At 66.9% G+C, this 20,539-nt stretch overlaps 3 protein-coding genes across 5 annotated transcripts; 1 reads left to right on the forward strand and 2 right to left on the reverse strand.

Annotated features, from left to right (window-relative positions):
• Nucleotides 1,225-2,727, forward strand: PPDPF (pancreatic progenitor cell differentiation and proliferation factor). The gene is made up of 4 exons (XM_021077704.1): nucleotides 1,225-1,401; nucleotides 1,805-1,885; nucleotides 2,104-2,181; nucleotides 2,267-2,727. The coding sequence occupies exons 2-4, from the start codon at nucleotides 1,831-1,833 to the stop codon at nucleotides 2,464-2,466; spliced, it is 333 nt and encodes a 110-aa protein (XP_020933363.1). The 5' UTR covers nucleotides 1,225-1,401; nucleotides 1,805-1,830; the 3' UTR covers nucleotides 2,467-2,727.
• On the reverse strand, nucleotides 2,568-11,581 carry PTK6 (protein tyrosine kinase 6). Of its 3 annotated transcripts, XM_021077702.1 has the most exons (8): nucleotides 10,157-11,581; nucleotides 8,775-8,896; nucleotides 8,360-8,520; nucleotides 7,688-7,841; nucleotides 7,054-7,212; nucleotides 5,937-6,118; nucleotides 5,106-5,259; nucleotides 2,568-4,413 (listed from the first exon to the last, which is right to left on the reverse strand). In XM_021077702.1, exons 1-8 carry the CDS (start codon nucleotides 10,384-10,386, stop codon nucleotides 4,226-4,228), a joined length of 1,350 nt encoding a protein of 449 aa, XP_020933361.1. In that variant the 5' UTR covers nucleotides 10,387-11,581; the 3' UTR covers nucleotides 2,568-4,225. The 3 variants fall into 3 exon arrangements, with proteins under 3 accessions (XP_020933361.1, XP_020933362.1, XP_020933360.1); XM_021077703.1 differs by lacking the exon at nucleotides 8,775-8,896 and having other exon boundaries at nucleotides 8,360-8,435; XM_021077701.1 differs by lacking the exon at nucleotides 10,157-11,581 and having other exon boundaries at nucleotides 8,775-10,150.
• Nucleotides 12,740-19,619, reverse strand: SRMS (src-related kinase lacking C-terminal regulatory tyrosine and N-terminal myristylation sites). The gene is made up of 8 exons (XM_021077705.1): nucleotides 19,013-19,619; nucleotides 15,949-16,070; nucleotides 15,292-15,458; nucleotides 14,468-14,609; nucleotides 14,228-14,386; nucleotides 13,600-13,781; nucleotides 13,341-13,497; nucleotides 12,740-13,091 (listed from the first exon to the last, which is right to left on the reverse strand). Exons 1-8 carry the CDS (start codon nucleotides 19,372-19,374, stop codon nucleotides 12,898-12,900), a joined length of 1,485 nt encoding a protein of 494 aa, XP_020933364.1. The 5' UTR covers nucleotides 19,375-19,619; the 3' UTR covers nucleotides 12,740-12,897.

The raw sequence follows: 20,539 nt of genomic DNA on the forward strand, positions 1-20,539 counted from the left end.
TCAGCCTGCGGAACCTGGAGGGTCTTTGAGGGGACGAACTCAGGGAGGCTCGGCAGAGGGGGTTACAGGACCTTCCCGGTAGCTCCTCCCCCCAACCCGCTCAGATTTCCTGAGACCCTCCAACCACCAGGGACACAACTGCCCAGCAGCAAAGAGCCAAGGAGAGTCCAGTGAGACCTCCCCTCCCTGCAGAGGGGGCTTGGGGCCTGGAGGAGGCTGCTGGGGAGGGAGGCTGATTTTCCCGTTGGAAAGGAGGTTTTCCTGGTGGAAGAGCCAGGGTGTGGCAGGGCCCAGGCGCCACGGGGACCATTCTGGAGCTGCCCAGGCCAGGGGCTTCACTTCCAGCTCCTGGAGATCCCCAAACAGCTGCTCTTCACCGCACTTACCCATAGAAGTCATGCCCCTGCACCCAGCTTTCCCCACTCCCTCCCTCCCCCATCCCCCTTGCAAGCAGCTGGATGTGGGCAGGAGCCAAGAACCGGGAGCGGATTCTGGAACCCCCAGAGCTGTGAGGGGGGCGTGGGTGGGTCTGCAGTGACTTCCTTGAAGGGCTGGAAAGTCTGAGGCACACAGTTGGTTCAGGGTACCAGCCAGTGCCGACAGCTGGGCAAGGGCACCTGCCAGCGAGGGCCCACATCTGCCCGAAGGCTGGGGTCTCGCAGGCAGATGCCCTCCCACCTGTCCCGGGTGAGAGTGGGGCGAGCCCCATCCTGAGCAGAGAAAGCTGGAGCAGAGGGGCACTGCGGGGGCTGGGCCTGTGGGGCTGCGGACAACAGCAGAAACAGGCTGGAAGGGCAGGGGCCACGGTTCGGCATATGCTCCCTCCCTCCACGGAAAAAGCTGGAAAGGTGGAGACAGGCGGGGCCAGTAGGGAACCTGGGTCCAAAAGGATGGCCAGAGCCCAAGAAGGGGTCCAAGGGGTGGGAGGGAGGCAGGCCCTGCTCTGGGATTGGGGCGGGGGTCATTTAACCACTCCAGGCCAGGCTAGGCCAGACTCCGCTGTCTGGGCAGCCAAGGTCGGACCGGACGCCGCGCGGCTGGACTTCCTCCGAGGCGGGCCCGCGAGGGCCGGGCCCCGGGCCGGGGCGGGGCCAGGCTGAGCTTCGGGCGGGGTCTGATCGGCTCCGCCTGGGTCTTGGGCGGAGTCGGGGCCTGGCCGGGGGGCGGGCCCTCCTTGGGGCGGGGGCGGGGCCGGGGCCGGGGCGCCCCGCCCTCCGAGACGCGACCGCGGCACCGCCTTATAAGGGGCGGGCGGGGGGCGCGTCCGCGCGTGCGCGCCCCGCGCGTCTGAGTGTGGAGCGGCCGTCTGCGGTCTCCCGGGCAGATGGGTTCCGTGGCCTAGCGTCCCCGTCCCCGCCGTCCGTGATCGTGCGCCGAGGCCCGCGAGGGGTCGCCGCCGAGGTGAGGGCCTGGGCGGCGGCGCGTGGGTGGGGTCGAGCGGCCGGCCTGGGCGGCGGCGGGCGGACGGGAGGACGGACGGTCGGGCGGGGCGCGGGTGGGTAGGGGGCGACGGGCAGAGCCCGGAGCGGGGGTTAGGGGCGCGCCGGCCGCTTCCCGGACCCCCAGGTCGGAGGACCAGCGCACAAAGCGCCATTGTTGCCCAGCGCGGCCGGTTCGGGCTGGTTGGAGCCGCCCGCGCGGAGGGGGCGGTCCGGGAGTTCCGCCGCCCCGCCTCGGCTGGGTAAACAAACCCGGGCACGGGGCTGACCCTGGAGTCCGGGCGGGGCGGCTCTGCCCGGGTGGGGAGCGGCCTTCTCCAGGGGCAGCGGTGACCGGACGGACTCCCCGACCCCCGCGTGCGCAGGTTCCCAGCAGCCCCCAAGCAAGAGCATGGCAGCCATCCCCTCGAGCGGCTCGCTCGTGGCCACCCACGACTACTACCGCTGTAAGTAAGCCCCTTGCCCGCCCGCCCCCAAGTCCCACGTGGGCTGGCCCAGCCAGCTTGTGGTGCAGCCCAAGTTTCTTGAGAGCCCCTCTCTGGGTGCCACGTGCGCCGCCGTGGACCCCTGACCCTGGCCCTGTGCTACCAGCAATGCTAGCCCTTGGCCTGGTGGGCTGGGGGTGCTCAGTGCCCAGTGGAGCTGACCCGGCCTCCCTCTCCAGGCCGCCTGGGCTCCACTTCCAGTAACAGCTCCTGCGGCAGTGCCGAGTGCCCCGGAGAAGCCATCCCCCACCCCCCGGGTGAGTGCAGTTCTGCTCCCCTTTGTACTGGGGGACTGTTGGGGGAGTGGGCTGCAGCAGCCTGACCTCACTCTGCTTCTCTCAGGTCTCCCCAAAGCTGACCCGGGACACTGGTGGGCTAGCTTTTTTTTCGGGAAGCCCACGCTCCCACTCATGGCCACGGTGCTGGAGTCCCCGGGGCACTCGGAATCTGCCGGGGCCTCCACCCGCATGATCACCTGCGACCTGGCTCAGCAGCAGCCTGGCGGCCAGCCGGGCACACCCAACTGCAGGCCTCCCTCCTGAGAGGCCACCACCAGCTGCCAGGCTTCCTTCCAAGGCGCTAGGCTCCTCAGAGCCCCTCCCCTGCCCTCCCCTTCCTGAGACTCAAGAGCTGCAGCTGGAGGCAGCAGTTGGGTTCTTTAATTGAGAACAGCACACCACCAAAAAGAAAGTGAGAGAACCCCGCTCTTGACTATCCCAAGCCACATGAGAGCCTTTCGGACACGCCGTAACCCTGTGCCTTGCACCCAGTGGAAAATAAACACGGAGCAGCCAGCAGGCTGACCGGTGTGTGAGCTGTGTGCGTGCCCCTCCCCCCACGTGGGACGGATGAGTCCACCAACCCCTCAACCTTCTCGCCTCCCAGGCAGCAGGCAGCTGGCCCTACTCGCGGCCCACCTGAACCGGGGCCACCTCGGGTCTGGCCCCGGTTCAGGTGGGCAGGCAGCTCTGGTGCGCATGGAGCCTTGCGACTGAGAAGGGGTGGGGGGCCTTGCTGTTTTGGGGAGCCAGGGAGAGCAGGCAGCAAGGAGCTGGATCTGAAATCCCCAGGACAGCCAGGTCAGGTCCTCTAACTCCACAGGAGGCTCGGCCTCTGGCTCTGGGTTCAGGAGCCCTCCGCTGGAGGGCCCAGTGCCCCTGAAGGACCTTGGGGAGCCATCCTCCCTGAGGACGGGAGCTCACGTGCTGAGCTTCCTCCCCTGCACCTTCTGAGAAGGGTGTCGCTACCCCTGGCCTCTTACGAGAGACACCCAGCAGGGTCCTCCATCCCTGGGACAGGTCCCTGGTGCCAGGCACCCAAACTCAGGCTGAGGGGCTGGGATGGTGGGTCTTCCCACCAGAGGCAGCCCAGCTTTGGGCAAAGTCAGACTCTGAGTGCGGTTGGCGGCGGGGAGGGCCTTGTCCTCTGCTGGCATCCTGGGGGCAGGCATGGGCAACACGTGACCCCGTGGCCAGGAGTGGGGTCTGGTGCTCAGAACAGAGGGTGGTGGTGGACGGAGGCGGGTGTGAGGTCAGGGCTGAGAGGAGAGGCCTCCGCTGGGTGGGTGGCAAGGCTCAGCTGGCCCTGAGGAAGCCCATCCACCTCTGGCCCCCCTCCCCCGCTGCAGGAGTCCGTTACAAAGCATTTGGGTGGCAGGTGGCCCCCAAAGCCTGCCCTCTGTGTCCAGGAGGCTGCAGATGGCGGGGGCAGGCCCCCCGTGCTCCCGAAGCTGGGGGTGCTGTGTGTCAAAGGCTAGCCTGAGCCCCACCCAGTCTTGCCACAGGGTCCAGGCGAGGCCTCCAGATCCCCTGGTGGCAGCTGCTGATTGCCGAAGCAGGTGGGCCGGGACAGCTGCCTGGCCCCAGGTGGCAGGCGTCAGTGCCCCTGTCTCAGTGCTGGGGGGTCTGTGCCCCTCGAGCCCAGGAGTCAGGCAGGGCCAGGTGGCAAAGGGAGTGTGGCCAAAGCCTGGGTGGCAGCGGGCGGGCTTCAGGTCAGGACCAGGGGTAGGCCCACTTCCTTGGGAAAGAGGGCGCCCTGGCTCCTGGAGGCCCCAGAGGAGAAGTTGGCAGAGGAGGGCCTGGCACTTTCAGGAGGAAGGGGTGGTCTCAGTCCCACACTGTCCTGCATGAGCTTCCCTGCCCCCGACGAGCCCCTTCCCGAGAGTGGCTGGTTCCGGGAGCTGTGGGCAAAAGCCTCCCGGGATCAGGTTGGCCCACTCCTGGGATCCGAGGTGGCTCCGGTGTCTCCTTGCCAGGCCAGCCCACTCTGGCCGCCTGGAAGCGCTGCAGGGAGGATGCTGGCTCAGGGCGGGTTCTCGTACCTGGTGAGGCTGGAGAGCTTCTCCCACAGCGCTTGGAAGCTGGGCCTCTGCTCGGGGTCCCTGTTCCAGCAGGAGAGCAGCAGCTTGTATGCGGTGGGCGTGCACTCCCGTGGGCACGGCATGCGGTAGCCCGCTTCCACCCGCAGGAAGGCCTCGTGGTTGGACATGCCTGGCCAGTGAGAAGAGGAGCAGTGGAGGAGGGAGCCCTGGGTTGTGCCCTCGGCCCCGATACTCTTTTTTTTCTTTCTTGCTCTTTTTCTTTTTTTTTTTTTTTTTGCTTTGGGGGCCACACCCGTAGCATATGGAGGTTCCCGGGCTAGGGGTTGAATCAGAGCTGTAGCCACCGGCCTACACCACAGCCACAGCCACGCCAGATGCTTTACCCACTGAGTGAGGCCAGGGACTGAACCCAAAACCTCATGGTTCCTGGTGGGATTCGTTTCCGCTGCGCCACAATGGGAACTCCTTTTTTTTTTTTTTCCCCAAGATTTTTTTTCAGAGTTCCCGTCATAGCTCAGCAGTTAACGAGCCTGACTCCTATCCATGCAGTTGCAGGTTCGATCCCGGGCCTCACTCATTGGGTGAAGGATCCGGTGTGGCTGTGGCTGTGGTGTAGGCCGAAGGCTGCAGCTCCAGTGCGATCCCTAGCCTAGGAACCTCCGTATGCTGCGGGTGTGGCCATAAACAAACAAACAAGTGTATTGTTTCATTTATAGTTGATTTACAACCTGCCGCTCCCTTCTAAAGCCTCCCTTTGGACACTCTGGAGGGCATTCTGGCACTGGGCGAGCAGTGGGGGGCCCTGCAAGGTGATGGCCCCTCCTGCCCTGCCTGTGGTCGGCAGCACGGGGCGCCCAGTACCTGGGTAGGGCATCTCGCCCCTGCTGAACACCTCGTGCAGGAGGACCCCGAAGGACCAGACGTCCGACTTGATGGAGTAGTGCCCGCGGGAGAGCGCCTCGGGCGCCGTCCACTTGTAGGGGATGCGGTGGTCGTGGGAGAGGTAGATGTCGTCCTGCAGTGAGACACGTGCAGCGAGGACAAGCTCGAGGAGCCGGGCGCAGACACGCAGACACGGCTTCCGTGCTGCCACGCCTGGAGCCTGAGCTGGGGCGGGCCCGCCCAGGTGCCCACAGGCCATCCCCCCGCCGGCGGGGGGCGGACTGCAGAGAACCCAGCAGAGAGCCTGCCAGGACGAAGGACAGAGTTTCTCCAAAAGTTGTTTGCGGGGGGAGACCCCCAGGGAGGAAGCAGTGGTCCAGCAGCCACGCGGGGGGACACGGGGTCTGCTTGAGGAGCAAAGTGCAAGGACAGAACCTCGGCTCTGGGCGCAGGACCTGAGGGAGTTTCTCAGCGTGTTCCTGGGAGTCCTGGAGGTGCTGCTGGGCACCTGCCGGCAGGCTGGTGGCCGGGGCGAGGAAGGCTGGTCCTGCCCTCTCTGCCGCCCGCCCCTCAGCAGCTCTTCCCTTCTCCCCAGCCTCCGGCGTGAGCTGGCCCCACGGGGCCGCGCTTTCCTCCTGCTGTTCCTGGACGCGTCCAAGTGCTTCCACCGGCCCCGTCTGGCTCATCCCGGGTGCCACAGACCCGTGTCTCGCCTGGGCATCTCGCCCGACAGAGTCGTGGTTGCCTCAGCTTCCTGTTGCCCCGCCAGCTCCCTGCACCCCCCCTGCCCCCGCCCCGCGCCTGCCCCACCTTGACGAGCCTGGCCAGCCCGAAGTCCCCCACTTTGCAGATGGTGTTCTCCCCCACGAGGATGTTCCTGGCAGCCAGGTCCCGGTGGATGTAATTCTGGGATTCCAGGTAGCACATGCCCTCAGCCACCTGGGCCGCGATGTCCACCAGCTCCGAGACCGGCAGGGCCTGCTCATCAGAGTCTGCAGAGGCAATGGGAGGCCAGGGTGACGGGGCCAGCCAGGGCCGAGTCCTCGGTGCAGACGCCTGCCCTCGGGAGGGGCGGGGGCAAAGGGCAGCGAGCCCGGTTTAAAGTTGGGACTGTGGGAGTTCCGGTTGTGGCTCAGCAGAAATGAATCTGACTAGCATCCATGAGGATGCAGGTTCGATCCCTGGCCTCGCTCAGTGGGTTAAGGATCCAGTGTTGCCGGGAGCTGTGGTGTAGGCCACAGACACAGCTCGAATCCTGAGTTGCTGTGGCCGTGGTGTAGGCGGGCAGCTACAGCTCCGATTCAACCCCTAGCCTGGGAACTGCCATGTGCTGCAGGTGCGGCCCTTCGGGAAGGTAGTCAGGTATCAGAGCTAAACCGTCCAAACGCGCCCTCTGGAATTTCCTTCTGGGAAGCCACACTAAAGCAAAGGAACTCAAAGATGGCCATCTCAGCACCGTCTACAGGACCAAAAACATCAAAAAGTTCCAGCAACAGGCGTTCCCGTCATGGCGCAGAGAAGACGAACCTGACTCGTACCCATGAGGTTGCAGGTTCGATCCCTGGCCTCACAGACGCAGTTCGGATCCCACGTTGCTGTGGCTGTGGTGTAGGCCAGCAGCTACAGCTTCGAGTCAACCCCTGGCCTGGGAACCTCCATATGCTGTGGGTGTGGCCTTGAAAAGGCAAAAAAAAAAAAGTTCCAACAACAAGTGCTTGAGTGCACTTGGCGGTGTCAGAATTTTGTTTCTAGGGAGTATTTGATGGTGTGGCAGCAGCTTGCAGCGATCACGTGGAAAGCACTCCAGACATGGACGTGTTAAAACACACGCCCAGGCACACACATGCGTACCGGAGGCCACTTAGCCTTGAGCACAGACACTTGCCATTTTGGCATCTCTGAAACCGGGCGCACCGTGGCCACTCACCCTGCAGCAGCTCCAGCAGGTTCCCCTTGGGCATGAGTTCTGTGATGATGTACACGGGGTCCCCCAGGGACGCCACGGCGTACAGTGGCAGGATGTGCTTGTGCCGCAGCTTCTTCATGGCCTGGATCTCCGACTGGAATGCGTGCTGGTGCAGGTCGTCTGCGGGGGGAGGCCGCTCAGGAAATGAGTGCCCCCATGACACCCGGGCCCCCCTTCTGACGCAGGGCACACAGCCTGGTCCCCACGGTTTACGTGGGGTCCTCTGTGCCCACCACCTGCCCGCCCAATGCCCTGGGCACCACCAGTACCGTCACTTGGTTCACACCTGGCCCAGCCAGCTGGGGAGCCGGCACTAGCTCCCTGCAGCCCCGGCCCCGGCTCCTGCAGGGGGTGGGCCCCTGGGAGGTTTGCGGGGAACCTCTTCAGATTCCTAGAGACCTATTTTAATGGCGTTCCTTTCATTTACATTAAGAATTTGAAATTCCCTTTTAAGGTAAATGCATTCAGGTGAAAGAAAGCCAGCAGCTGCAGCAGGTGCCCCATGGTCCAAGCCAGGGTGGCGAGTGGGGCTCGGAGCGCAGGGCCCCCCACCCCGGGGCCGAGGCCAGTTGCCCCCGGCCTGGGGCGCACTCACCTCGGGCAATCACCTTAATGGCCACTCGGACCTTGTCCTTCCAGAGCCCTTCAAAGACCTCCCCGAAGTAGCCGGCGCCCAGCTTCCGGCAAAGCGTGAACTCCTCCCTCGGCCTCTCCCAGTCGTCACAGTGGGGCAGGGGCTCGGGCTCATGCTGCAGGGGCACAGGGCCAGCCCTTCAGGGGGGCCCCACTCTAACCCCTGCAGGCGGACAGCCGCTGGCCTGTCCTCAAGTGTGGACCGCCTTCTGCCTGGGATGTGTGGCCCTGGCCCTCCTGGGGGCTGCCCGTGGCCTGGCCAATGCCTGCCAACACACCCCCCCCCACCTGCTCTGGGCCAGTGACATTGGCCTGAGTGCCACTCGTACAGAATTCCCGTCCAGCCCTTGGCCCCAGGCACCCACCAGCCTGGAGACTTAGGGCGTGGCAAGAGCTCCGCTGACCTCTGGCTGGCCCCGGGGACAGTGACTGGGCAAAGGGGGGGCACGTCCCCAGCCCACCCCCAGCTCTGCACAGTCACAGCTCCCAGGCAGCCAGCGTCCCCAGGCTGTGTCCCCAGTCAGTCGGGGTGTCAGGACCCACCCCCACCGCCACCCGAGGGTTCCGGCGCCTGAGGAGAGAGGGCTGAAGCCTGGGGGGGGAGGCAAGGGTCTGGCTGTGGCAGGGGCCCTACCTTCCAGCAGGGCGAGGTCAGCCTCAGGCCGTGGGACAGACTCTGGGCCTTGTGGTGCTCCACGAGTTCGGCCAGGCTGGGGAAGGACACGGCCTCGCTGAGGTGCAGCCGGCTGGCCCGCTGCCAGATCTTGTAGTGCCGCACGGTCTGCCTGTCCCGCACTGGATGGGGGGGCCCGCTCGTGAATGGGCAGAGAGCAGCCCACCCTCGGGGGGGGCGCCCCAACGGCGACCGGAGAGAACCCAGACCGACCCCACCCAACCCACTGAGGGATCAGAGTTCCCCGGGCAGGGCCTGCAGGTCCCAGATGCCCAGGGCAGTGGGGAGCCGGGCCGGGGGTGGGGGGTCTCTGCCTGCAGGAAGGGAGCCCCCAACTCAGGCGCGGGGGCGGGGGGCTGCAGTGGAGGAGGAGTACCCGAGAGGACGTAGTTGGCGCCAGGCTTTTCGCTGGTCCTGACCAGGAAGGCCCCCTGCTCGACGCCTGCGGCCAGCAGCCGGTGTGAGGCTTCTGAGCGAGAGATTGGGCCGCAGAACCACCTGCGAGGTGGGGGGTCCTGAGCCTCGGAGACCTTGGCTGTGCCCCCGCCCTGCCCAACGCTGGCACATGGCTGCCTGCAGACACTCACTGACCCCAAGGTCCCTTCTTTGCCCCTCAACTGACCCCCCAGGGTCCCAAGTGGCCCTGGGGACCCAGAAGTGGACACTACCTGGTGTCTCCTGGCTCTGGGGACAGAGCCACCCCCTTCTGTGGGGACAGCAGCCCCCCAACCTTGGGTGCTGTGCTCTGGCTCCCTGGGACTCACCCACATGCACCCACGCGCACACCCACCCACACGGTGCAGCCACACGCGCCCTTGCTCCCCCGCCCCCAGAGCCGGCACAGGGACAAGCCCTGGACTCCGGAGGGCAGGCTGGGGCCTGCGGTCCTTCCCCGGACACCTCTGCCTCCGTGCTCTGCCCTCTGCACTCCCCACTCCAGGGTCCCGTTAGAACGTGGGCCCCGGGGGAGGGCACGGCCGGCACGGAGCCCGCGGGCCATGCCCACCCCCACTGGTCCAGCACCTCTGGAATCGCTCCCATCCACTCTCCCCGCCAGCCTCCCGCCCCTTCGCACCTCTCGAATGTGCTGAGTCCCCAGGCCTCAGGGCCTTGGCAATGGCTCTGACCCCTGCATTATCACTGCCCAGGGCTTGGCCCGTCCTGTCTGCTGCTCTCTCTTCAGGAGGCGCCCAGTGGAAGGAGCGCACAGGAGGGGATGGGGTGCAATGGGTCTTGGGCACACGGCTGCCCTATGGCCCCGCCCACCAAGAGCCACCTGCCCATGATGGGGCAGCCATGCTGGTACAGGGAGCACGTCCGTGGCCCACACCCAGGGCGGGCGTGTCGCAATGGCCTTCCCGGCTCCTCTGACTAGGCCACCAGTCTGGTTTTGTGTGTTTGGAAGGTGAGTGGAGCTTTGCTCCAACAAAGGCCCAGCCTCGGCCTCGGCTTCCTGTGCAGACCCCTCACTGTCAGCAGGCGGCCCCCTGGGTCCTGACACCAGCAGGTGACTGCGTGGCAGCTGTGGCCTCCCTGGAGATGTCAGAAGCCCAGTGAGGGGTCCCAAGGCCAGGAGGGAAGGTCCAGCCCCACGGAGGGGCACAGGGAAACAAATCCATGGGCCCCATCCTTGGCCAGCTTGGTGCCCCTGTCCCCACCTGGAGCCCAGCCACAGGGGTAGAGTTGTCCCAACAGCCACCCTGCCCTGAGCCCAAGAGGGCCACCTGGAAAGGCTCCAAGGGCCACAGGGACACTCACGGCTCTGACTCCACTGTCTCCTTCTCGGCCAGGTAGCTTTGGGGTACGTAGCCCTCGGCCAGCGCCTGGCCCGCCGTGTCCAGCAGGATGGCCCACCACCACTCCTCCTCCTTCCTGGCCACGTGGAAGAGGTCCCCTGCCCGGAAGCTCAGCTCCTCGGCCGTCCGAGCCTCGAAGTCCCAGAGGCCCATGTACTTGGGGCCCAGGGCAGCCTGGCCCTGGGACCCCATGGCCGGTGCCCTGCCACCTTCACCCGTCCAGCTTCAGGCAGCCCTGGCTGGGAGGAGCCCGTGGGCAGGGCTGACCCTGACAGGCCGTCCCCGCCCCGCTGAGCCGCCACCCACCTTCGTGATGAGGTGGCTGGGCCAGCCACACCTGTGCCACCAAGGATGGCCTCCCCAAGCGCCCTGGGCTCTGCCCTGAGGGCCCCAACAGCCCCCACCCATCCCCCCACGCCTGGGCCAGGTCAGGCTGGGCACTCTTGCCCGCCTGCTGTGGGAAAGCTGCCCAGAGGAGGCTGGTGAGCGCTCAGCCAGGGGGCGAGGCGGGGCTGGAGGACCAGGGCCAAGGCGCTCCGCCCCAGACCTCCCAGGAGACAGCCAGACCCAGGGACAGCCAGCTGGCAGCTGAGTCTCTGCTGGACGCCGAGACAGGCGCTGCCTCTCCTGCTCCTCACCCGCGGCACCTGGCCCCACCCTCCAGCCCCTTGAGGGCTGAGGGGACTTCACATCATACGGCCCCTACTCATTGGCGCTTTCGCTTTTATTGAGCAGCGTGGGGACACCGATCCCTTCACTTTGAGATCAGGAGGGTATGTCTCAGGTTCATGAGTGAAGTGCACAGCCTGCTCAGGTCTGAGCAGGAGGGGCAGGCCCAAGGGGAGGGACAGAAGGGCCGGCTGAGCTGTTCGGCACCCTTGGGCTCCAAGGCCCCCCCACCGCAGTCCACCCTTCACTGTGAGTAGAGTGCTCTGCCCCTCAGGCCTTGGCCCTGCCTGGGAGCCGTGGGCCCACACCAACCAGGAAGCCAGAAGTTTCCAAGGCCAAGGTCCGAGCCCTCCCAGGACACCAGCACCAAACCTGTTGAGCTTGAGCCCATGAGACGGCCCAGGGGTGGAGCAGTGACCGCACCTGTCCTGTCTCCCCGCCCAGGGCATTCTCCCGCCCGCCAGCCCGGCCCCGCACACCATGGTTCCCAGGAAAGAGAGAGCAATCCCTTCCAGTGGTCTGGGAACCGCCCAGAACCAGGCGAGTCTGGCTCCAGCCCTCGCTCTGGGCCCTCCCAGGACAGGACGGAGGCAGGTCGAGGCACAGGCCTAAAGGCTCAGGCCAGACCCTCCCGCCCCCACTGTCCACCCAGGCCAGGGGGATGGTGACCTGTCCCCTCCTGCTCCCCCTGGGCTGCCTCTGCCTATGGTGGCCCCCACCCACCCCTCTGGGAAGCACCCCCCCCAATTTCTCTAACCTGGCACAGACTCTGTTCTCTAAGCAGTCCCTGGGGATTCATTTGTCTGCACCCAAGGGTCCCAGCCCCCTCGGTGCCATCCCATGGGTGAGACCTGCAGTTGTGATGCAGGGCCGACTGGCCCCTGCGGGGTCAGAGCAGACACTCCAGGGAACGATGGGCTGCAGGTGGCCTCTGCCCTCTGTCCCCTGGAGCACGGCTGCCAGGTGGGGCTCCCAGGATGGGGCAGCGGGACCCCTGAAGGCAGACCATCCCCCCGCCTGTCCCGCCCTCCACTGTCCATCTCATGGTGACCAGAGCGGCGGTGTGAGGTGCCACCAACCGTGCAAGTCAAGCCAGCTCCACGCGTGGGGCCTCCTTGACGAGGCTGGAAATCAGCCCGTGGGAGCAGTCACACCCCGGACCCTGCGGCTTCCTTCCCCAGGAGGGTGGTCACCAGGTGCCCACACACCATGGCATCCATGCCCACCCACCCAGCACAGCCAGGCCAGCACCCAGACCCCTGGCCTGAGGCCCGCAGCCTCCCTGACCTTTGCCCCACCCCCAAGAACCACCCTGAGCATCACCTGCCACCCGGCCAACCTCCCAGGGGCCTGGCCCCGCCCCCCACCCCTCTCTGTGCCCCAGTGCCAGGGAGGCAGAAAGGGCTCTTCACGCATCTCTGTGGCCTCTGCCAGCTCCCGCCCATAGCCCAAAGGTCGCGCTGCCTCTGGCCCCCTGTTCTGGGTGCCAAAACGCCCTGGGGTGGCGGCCCGGGCCACGCAGGGGCCAGCACTTCCTCCACCACCATCACCGGGCTGGTGGACCATGCCATCAGCTCCAGCGCCTGTTCTGGTCTGGGGCTGAGGCCCAGGGGCCTGTGGCGGCGGCAGTGCCCAGCCTGTGCCGCGTGGGCCCCGTCCCCAGGTCAGCCTAAGCCCCAGCACCGCCACTTCTCAAGGCCACGGAGGGACTGTGGAGAAGATTGGGAAGCCGGCCCTCCCGCTCCTGAGTCTGGGAGGGAGCTGCCGCGCTCGGGCGCTCAGGGCGACAGTCACCGGCAGGAGGCTTCTCCAGCCAGCATGTCCCCGAGGCCAGAGCAAACGGCCGAGGGCGCCGCTCACAACGGGCGGAGGACGCCAGCCCGTGCCCGCGTCCGAGCGCTGTCTGCATGTGTCACATGTGCGTGTCAGGGCGTGAGGCCCACGGCCAGAGGCCCCGCGGGCGGGCGCCAGTGTGACTCGTGCGTGTCCACGGCAAACACTGTCCGGCGAGGGGCCCCCGAGCGGGCGCGCGGGTCACGTGAGGGCCGGGCGGCGGCGCCTGCCCACAGCGCCCAGCCTCCCCTGCAGCGCCGCGAAGGCGGGCCGCCGCTCGGGGCAGCCGCTCCAGCACTCCAGCATGAGCGCGTAGACCTCGGCCGGGCAGGCGGCGGGGCGCGGCAGACGGTACCCTCGCGAAATCTGCTGCAGAGTCTCGTGGTTGCTCATTCCTGGGGCGGGGCCGGGGAGGGGCGGGGTCAGGGCGAGGGGCGGGGCCGGGGCGGGGCGGGGAGGCGCCGCCTCCCGCCGCAAGGGGGTCACCGTGGAGTCCCGCCCCGCCCTGGCCAGACCCTGCCTTGGCACTTCTGGGGTCAGCAACGCCCGCCCGGGACGGGGTGTGCCTCCTCCACTGGGTTGGCTCCCCCTTCCTCCCTCAGACCCCGCCTCAGTCTCCTCCCTCGGGGCGCCCCGAGATCCACCTTCGTAGGGACACTGGCCGTAGGTGAAGACCTCGTAGAGCAGGACCCCAAAGGACCAGACGTCTGACTTTGGGGAGTACACGCAGTAGTTGGCCGCCTCGGGCGCCGTCCACTTGACGGGGATCTTGGAGCCGCTGCTCGGGGAGTAGAAATCGTCCTGGGCAGAGGGGAGACCAGCGGCACAGTGGGCAGAGGGGCGCCCCCCAGCCCCACCGGCCGCTCGGCCGGCCAGCGGTCTGTGGCCAGAGCCCACACTGACCTTGAGCAGCCGGGCCAGGCCAAAGTCGGCCACCTTGCAGGCTAGGTCGTCGCCCACAAGCACATTCCTGGCGGCCAGGTCCCGGTGTACAATGCGCTGCTCCTCCAGGTAGCTCATGCCCTCAGCCACCTGGCAGCCAAAGGTCAGCAGGAGAGGCGGGCTCAGGGCCCGGCCTTCGGGGCCTGCAGGTGGGGCCGACAGTCAAGGGTCACAGGCGTCTGCCCCAGTCACTTCCCACTGTGCCTGGGTATCCTCTGCTCTCAGATGGGTGAGAACAGCGCCGCCCACCGAGGCTGTCATGGGTACCGTGTGGCCGCTGGGGCAGTGGCCACTCAGGGCAGCCCTCTCACTGGCAGACCAGCCAGGGTCCCCAACCAGAGACAGAAAGGGGCCAACATGGGGAAGGGACAGGTGCGGCTGGGCTGGGTCCATGCTGACCTCACACAGGGCTGGTGACCCAGAAGAACAGGTGCTGCCCAGAATTGCGGTGCCCAGACCCGGCCTGACCTCGCAGGGGCCAGAGACCCCAGGACCACCTGTGCCTCCGATCCAGCATCCAGGACAAAGGCCCAGAGCCCCGGTCAAGGCCCTGGCGGGAAGGGGAAGGTGGACGGCCGCAGAGACTCACTGCCTAGGAAGGCCCGCAGGCTGCCCTTGCGCATGAGCTCGGTGACAATGTACACGGGATCGCCCGCGGAGCACACCGCGTGCAGCCGGATGAGGCGCTCGTGCCTCAGGCTCTTGAGCGTCTGGATCTCCTGGGCCAGGTCAGCGAGCTTCATGTCGGCTGTGGGACAGGGCAGCACTCCAGGACCCGCCTCTGCCCGCTGGCCCACTGCCTCTGCCCGGGCTCCGGGGCCCCACCCACCTGCTTTGATGACCTTGACAGCCACGGGCACGAAGCCAAGCCACAGGCCTTCCCACACCTCCCCGAAGTAGCCTCTGCCCAGCTTCCTCCGCAGAGTGAACTCAGAGTGTGGCCGCTCCCACTCGTCCCACTCGGGGGGCTTCTGCCGGGGGTTCAGGACACTCGGTGCCTTGGCCTGTTGTTGCTCCTGGGCAGACTAGGCCCTCAACCCTGCACCCCAGCACAGGCTCAACCCTCGCCTGGATGGGCAAGGGACCCAAGTGCCAACCTCTGGGGGCCTGGCTCTAGTTGTTTCCGGACCTAAGTGGCACCTTTGCCCCAACAGGCATCGGACCACAAACACTCGTTTCTGCCCCCGTCCAGGCTGTCATTAAGAGACCAGAAGAACCAGATGGCCGTGCGGCCCCTCGGCAGGTCAGCTCACCCAGGACTGTCACAGAGATACCGAGGCTCCCTCGAGGACAGGGTGGCACCGCCCCACCGGACAAGCATCTCCTCCCACAGCCTCCACACTGCCTGGGGCTGCGCTGCGGTGGGCACCTTCCCAGGCCCCGCCCTGCCCTCCCTACTGCTCTACTGCAGAACTGGGCAGGGCAGGCGGGCATCCTACAGGCCCCGGCCACCCCACCCCAGAGACAGAGTGTAACACCAGGGCAGGGGCAGGGGCCCAACCGGGGTGGGGAGGAGGCCCTGGGACCCCTCGTGCTCCAGGCTTCATCGGGTCCCAGGCAGCTCCCAGGGTCAGGCTGGGCCAGCTGGTCACATGCTGAGCAGTGCCTCAGGCTGGGCAAGCAGCAGCCTGGCAGGCGGGGTGGGGGGCCCACCTGGGGCACGCAGGGCTGCAGCAATGGGTTCTGGGTCCGCTTCCAGTTGGCCTTGTAATAAGCCAGCAGCTCCTCCAGACTGGGGAAGAGCCGGTCCTTCTGCAGGTAGAGGCTGCCGTCGGCTGCCGTGGAGACGCGGTAGTGGCAGACTCCGGTCTGGGCCCGGACTGGGAGGGCGCCGGGAGGGCGGTCACGTCCTGGCTGCAGCCTGCCAGGACCTTCCCGCCACCCCAGCCATGAGACCCACACAGCCCTTCTTGGGTCTGGCTCAGACCTGGCCTTGTGGCCTTGGATGGCCAGGCTGCGTGGACGAGGAGGGAGCTCAGGCTGCTGCAGGCCAGAGCTCAGCGAGGGGGCCCCTGGCGACAGCGGGCGCAGGGCATAGAGTAGGCACTGGCCGGTGCTGCGTGAATGAACCGGTCTGCGGGTTGGGGAGGGAGCGGTGGGGGGTGAAGGCAGTGAACGGGCAAGCTCAGGGTGGGTGAGCACACGGGCGGGTGATGCAGGGCAAAGAAGCCCACGCGTGGGTAAATGAGTGTGTGCGTGGGCACACTTGCAGGGGGACCCAGACCGTCAGGCCCCAGGTGGGCTGCGGGTTGGCATGGCCTGGAAAGCAACCCCCGGGCCAAGGGCAGTCCTCAGCGGGGGGCCGCCTACCTGACAGCGAGAAGTCCCCATGGCTGCTCTCGCTGGGCCGGATAAGGAAGGCCCCGGGTGCATTGGCGGGGGACAGGAGCAGCTGCTGGGCCTGGGTTCGGCTGATGCCGCTGAAGTACCAGCTGCAAAGGGCGGGCAGAGTGGTCCCCACACAGGCCCAGCCCCTGCCCACCGCTCCCACATGGGTCAGAGGCCCCAGACACCCGTGACGCATGGCAGCAGGGCCAAGGCCTGATAGTCTGTCAGGGCAGAGGAGCACCTGGCCCCCCATGCAGGAGCCCAGCCCGGAGTCTGCTTGCACCTGCCCCAGCCCCGGGGCCCTGCCTCTGGAGTTGACGGGCTCGCGTGGAGCTGACAGCCACTAGTAGTGACCTGTGTCGAGTGACGGTCCGCGCACCTCAGCCACAGTCTTAACCCGCCAAACTCCCCTGCCATGGGGAGCGGCCCCCCAGGGCAGCCAGGACGTGGGGGCAGGGGGACCGGGGGCCAGCAGGCTGGGCACAGCCCGCATGCCTTGGGAAGCTGACAGGGGGGATGAGAGAAGCAGGCCTCGCCCTGGAGTGGCTGGGAGAGGCTGCGGAGAAGCCGGGGGAGGCCGAAGGCACAGCGGGTCTGCCTCTGCACCCACGAGGTGCTCGCTCCCGACGCCAAGAACCTGAGGCCTCCCTGGGGCGCCCAGGCACCCACTCCTCCGTCCGTGCAGGATTCCCAGGCACCAGGAGGTCATACACCCGAGCTTGGGGCCGGGCAGGGTGGGGGCCTGCCCGGGGCTCCCCCACCTGACACCCCATCGGGCGGGGAGTCCACCTCAGTCAGACCGGGTGCGGCTCCCTGGTTCCGCGTCCTCGGAAGGAAAGCGGAAAGGCTCGTGGGCCCACTCCATTGCCTGCGTCTGCTCCCCGAGGCCCAGGTGGGGTTGCTGCACGCCTGAGTCAGCTTCCTGCCCTGAGCCTCCTGCTTCCTGGAACCTCCAGAGACGCAGTGGCCACCTGCCCCCCACCCACAGCCCCTCAGCTACCTTTTTTTTTTTTTTCTTTTGGCCACACGTGGAAGTTCCCAGACAAGGGATCAAATCAGAGCCACAGCAGTGACAATGCTGGGTGCCTCACCACTAGGCCGCCAGGGAACTCCCCCAGCCAGCTTGACAGGAGGAGCACGGGGACCTGGGAGCTGTTGGGGGTGGGCTCTCAGACCACTGGCGGGGGGCAGCATCAGCAGGGATCCTGGGGGACAAAGGGGGGGTGGGCTCTCAGACAACAAAGAAAATCAACAAAAGGGGGGCTCGGCCCCAAAAGAGGGGACCAGGAAGGCAAAGCTGGGCAGGTGGATGCTGCTGGAGCTTGGGGTGAGGGTGGGGCCTGGCCCGGAGGCCCTGGGGAGCCATGGGAAGGGGCCAAAGTCAGCTGGGAACTGGGCTGAGGCTGGTGGGAGAGGAAGCTGGAGACAGGAGGAGGCAGGGTGATGGGGACGTTTCTTCAGAGGCCTGAAGAACATGGAGAGGTGAGGTCGGGGTGGCCTAGGGGTCAGGACTCGGCACTTTCCCCACTGCAGCCTGGGCTCAACCCCGGGTCTGGGAACTGAGATCCCATGTCAAGCTGCCGCACGTCGCAGCAAAAAATAAAAAGAGAAGCTCGGCAGACACACGGGGAAGAGTCCAGGACAGTGATGACCTGAGTCCCCCAAAGTGAGACCTGGCTGGGTGGCAGGCTCAGGGGAAGCCAACGCCCTTGAGCAGACTCTGATCTGGGAGGCACTGGGCCCTGCTTTCTGGGGCCCTCGGGCCACTGGGAAGGGGCCACAGGGACCTTGCCGGGACAGCAGTGCTTCCCCACCCCCATCCTCCCAGACCCGCTTTAGGGGTGGGGCCTGAAGTCTTTCCCCGGGGGCGAGGGGCGGTGGGCGCCTTGAGACTAGACGGGCCTCAGCAGCTCCTGAGCGACAAGGCCTCACTGTTGGGGCTGAGGGCTGCCCCTGACCTGGCCGGCCTGGGGACAGCCAGCTCGGTGTCTGGAGCTAATGACACAGGGAGTGTGGTCACCCTTCCACATCCAGCCCAGGCAAACAGTCAGAAGCTCTTCCTCCCGGGCGCCCCCCCCCCCGCCCCCCGGATGCTGCCAGCCACCTCCACGAGGCCCAGCTTGGTGCAGGATCAGAGGCTCATGGCAGGGTGTGGCCTGGGCAGCCCTGTTCACCCACCAGCTTCTGGCCCCTTGTCAGCCAGCATGTCACCTCTGTGCAATGGGGCTGGGAAGCCGAGGGTTCCGAGCCCGCGCCCCATCTGCCCGAGGTCAGGGATCACAACGGCCACGACATCCAGGGGAAAGGTAGATAGAGGCACGCCCAGCGCTTGGGTTGAACGCTGGAGACCCGCGTACCACGTCCACAGCCACATGGCGAGGCCCTGCTCAGGGCCGGCACACAGCCGGGCCAGGAGGCGACACTGTCCTGCAGCCCCCGAGCTGAGCCGAGAGATCGCCTCCTCCAAGGAGCCCCGCGGGTGAGGGCTCCCCTGCTGCTTCCCCCAAGATCGCAGGCTGGCGGGCAGCGAGCCAAGGGTCCTTGCCGACTTCTCTCCGCCTGGGGACTGTCCGACCCCAATGGGCCTGTGCACTTGGGGATGGGTAGGCTCCCCACCAGTATCCTCCCCCCGACAATGCTCTTTGGAAGTAACCCCAAAGGCCAAGGCCACGCCTGCCGCATCCCTGGTCCAGGGCAGGAGGGGCGAGTCCAGCCTCTCAGTCACCACCTCACCCCCGCAGCACAGGATGGCCTCTCTGGAACCGCAGCCCAGACCCCCAGACCCCGGCCCTGCGAGCAACGACCACTCAGCAAACACTGCTTCAGGCCAGAGCTGCATCCGCCACCCACACTGCCCAGCTGACTGACGGGGGGCTCGATCTCGCCACTCCTGCCAGTCACTGCCGCTGCCCGGTTAGCAGCATCAGGGCCAGGGCCTGGGTGCTTGCTCCCAGCCGGCCGGCAGGCCCTGCAGGACGGGCGCCCACGCGCGGTCCCCAGACAACCCTGCACTTACTCCTGACTCCCCGCAGCCCGCGGTACTCACGGCTGGTCCGAGAGCGACTCGGGGGCGGCCTCCGCCACATATGCGATGGGCACCAGCCCGGTGCTGGGCCAGCCTGAGAGCCTGCGGGCCAAGACGTAGCCGCCCTCCTCCCTGAGGGCACAGAGCCTGTCCCCGCGGCGGACGCTCAGCTCCTCTGCGCTCCGCGCCCTGAAGTCGTACAGCGCCGTGAAGAGCCGCGCGGGCGCGGGGCCGCTGCGGGGCTCCGAGGCGGCGGCCTCCCCGGCCGCGGGCTCCGGCTCCACGTCGGCGTCGGGGTCCGGGAAGGGCGGCGCACCTGCCGGCCAGATCTTGTCCCAGAAGGAGGCCAGGAAGGTCAGGCGCTTCCTGAGGAAGGACTCCATGCCCTGCGGCGTCCCAGGCTCTGCGGGGGAGAGAGGGGACGCACGACGGGGCTCCGGGACCCCGACTAGGAGAAACTGGAGGGGCGGACGGCCAGCGCTGGAGCCTCGCTGCGAGGCGTCCCTGCTGGCTTGGGGTGTGTGTGTGGGGGGGGGTGGCAGTCGTTCCAGAGGCCCCGCGACAAGGCGCGTACAGCCCCCGCCCGCCCCCTGCGGATGCTCAGACCCGCGCAGGGTGGCCCTCCAGCCCCGGCCTCACGACGGCCGCTCCTCTCCCAGACCTCCAGGGCGTCTCTCGGGCAGGACTGCTGCCCACCTGCCGCGGGCGGCTGGGGTGCTTGCGGCCCCAGGATGGGCGTGGCCCTAGGAGGGACCTGGGAGAGGGTTTCCCCAAACCGGCGTCGGGGCGGGGCCAAGGGGGGGCCTCGGCGGGTGGGGCCCTGGTGGGTGGGGTCTCGGGCGGCAGCGGCGACGCGGGAGGTCCGGGGGGGGGGGGGAAGGAGCCGCCCGCGCGCGTCTGGACTTTGTCAAGGTCGCTCTCGCGGAGTGATCTCGAAAGACAGCTCCGAAGGTTTCCCCTTGGGGGAAACCGGAAAGGGCACTTTTGATCTGTTTTTGTTTTTTTTTACAACGGCAGGTGTATCTACAATTATCTCAGACTTGAAAGCTGAATTTAGAAAAAATTAGCGGAGGAGGGAGACATAGGGAAAAAAAAAAACTGTGGCCCGAGACGGCAGAGGTCCAGGACGCGCCTGGACCAGAGGAGGGGGGCCTGCCCTGCCCCCACCCCTCTCTGTGGGTCGGTTGCAGGGCTGGGATGGGAGGCTAGCCCACCCCTGGACCTTCAGACAGCACCCACCTTTCCAAATAATCCAGCTCTTGCCCTCAGACCCCTAAATAAGCATAACGGCTAGAAGTACGGAGTTAGAGCCCATGGTGCCCACCCACTCCCTCCCAGGCCAGACCCCCGGGGCCCAGGCCTGGACCCAGGGGATAGGCTGGTGGGGGCTTAGGGGCAAAAGCCGAGTGAGGTCAGCGGGAGGGGTGGAGGCCCCCGTGCGGAGAGGTTCTGTCACCGAACAGACTGGGAGCGGGCCTCAGGGACAGGCGCCCTATCCTGGAAGGGTCCCCACCAATAACCTGCAAGGGAGAGGGGGCGCCAGGGATG

The sequence above is a fragment of the Sus scrofa genome, chromosome 17 (genome assembly GCF_000003025.6).
Source record: "Sus scrofa isolate TJ Tabasco breed Duroc chromosome 17, Sscrofa11.1, whole genome shotgun sequence".
NCBI lineage: Eukaryota > Metazoa > Chordata > Mammalia > Artiodactyla > Suidae > Sus > Sus scrofa.

Bases quoted from the DNA above. Each gene is read 5' to 3' on its own strand.
- PPDPF (XM_021077704.1), top strand. From the start codon at position 1,831: ATGGCAGCCATCCCCTCGAGCGGCTCGCTCGTGGCCACCCACGACTAC. The intron at 1,886-2,103 runs GTAAGTAAGCCC...CTCCCTCTCCAG, and splicing joins CACCCACGACTACTACCGCT to GCCGCCTGGGCTCCACTTCC. The intron at 2,182-2,266 runs GTGAGTGCAGTT...TGCTTCTCTCAG, and splicing joins AGCCATCCCCCACCCCCCGG to GTCTCCCCAAAGCTGACCCG.
- PTK6 (XM_021077701.1), bottom strand. From the start codon at position 9,168: ATGTGGGTGAGTCCCAGGGAGCCAGAGCACAGCACCCAAGGTTGGGGG. The intron at 8,521-8,774 runs GTACTCCTCCTC...CCCCCCATCCAG, and splicing joins CGCCAACTACGTCCTCTCGG to TGCGGGACAGGCAGACCGTG. The intron at 7,842-8,359 runs GTAGGGCCCCTG...GTGCCCCTGCAG, and splicing joins TGACCTCGCCCTGCTGGAAG to CATGAGCCCGAGCCCCTGCC.
- SRMS (XM_021077705.1), bottom strand. From the start codon at position 19,374: ATGGAGTCCTTCCTCAGGAAGCGCCTGACCTTCCTGGCCTCCTTCTGG. The intron at 14,610-15,291 runs GTGGGCCCCCCA...AACCCCCGGCAG, and splicing joins TGCAGCCCTGCGTGCCCCAG to AAGCCCCCCGAGTGGGACGA. The intron at 13,782-14,227 runs GTGAGTCTCTGC...CCCCACCTGCAG, and splicing joins CCTGCGGGCCTTCCTAGGCA to GCCCCGAAGGCCGGGCCCTG.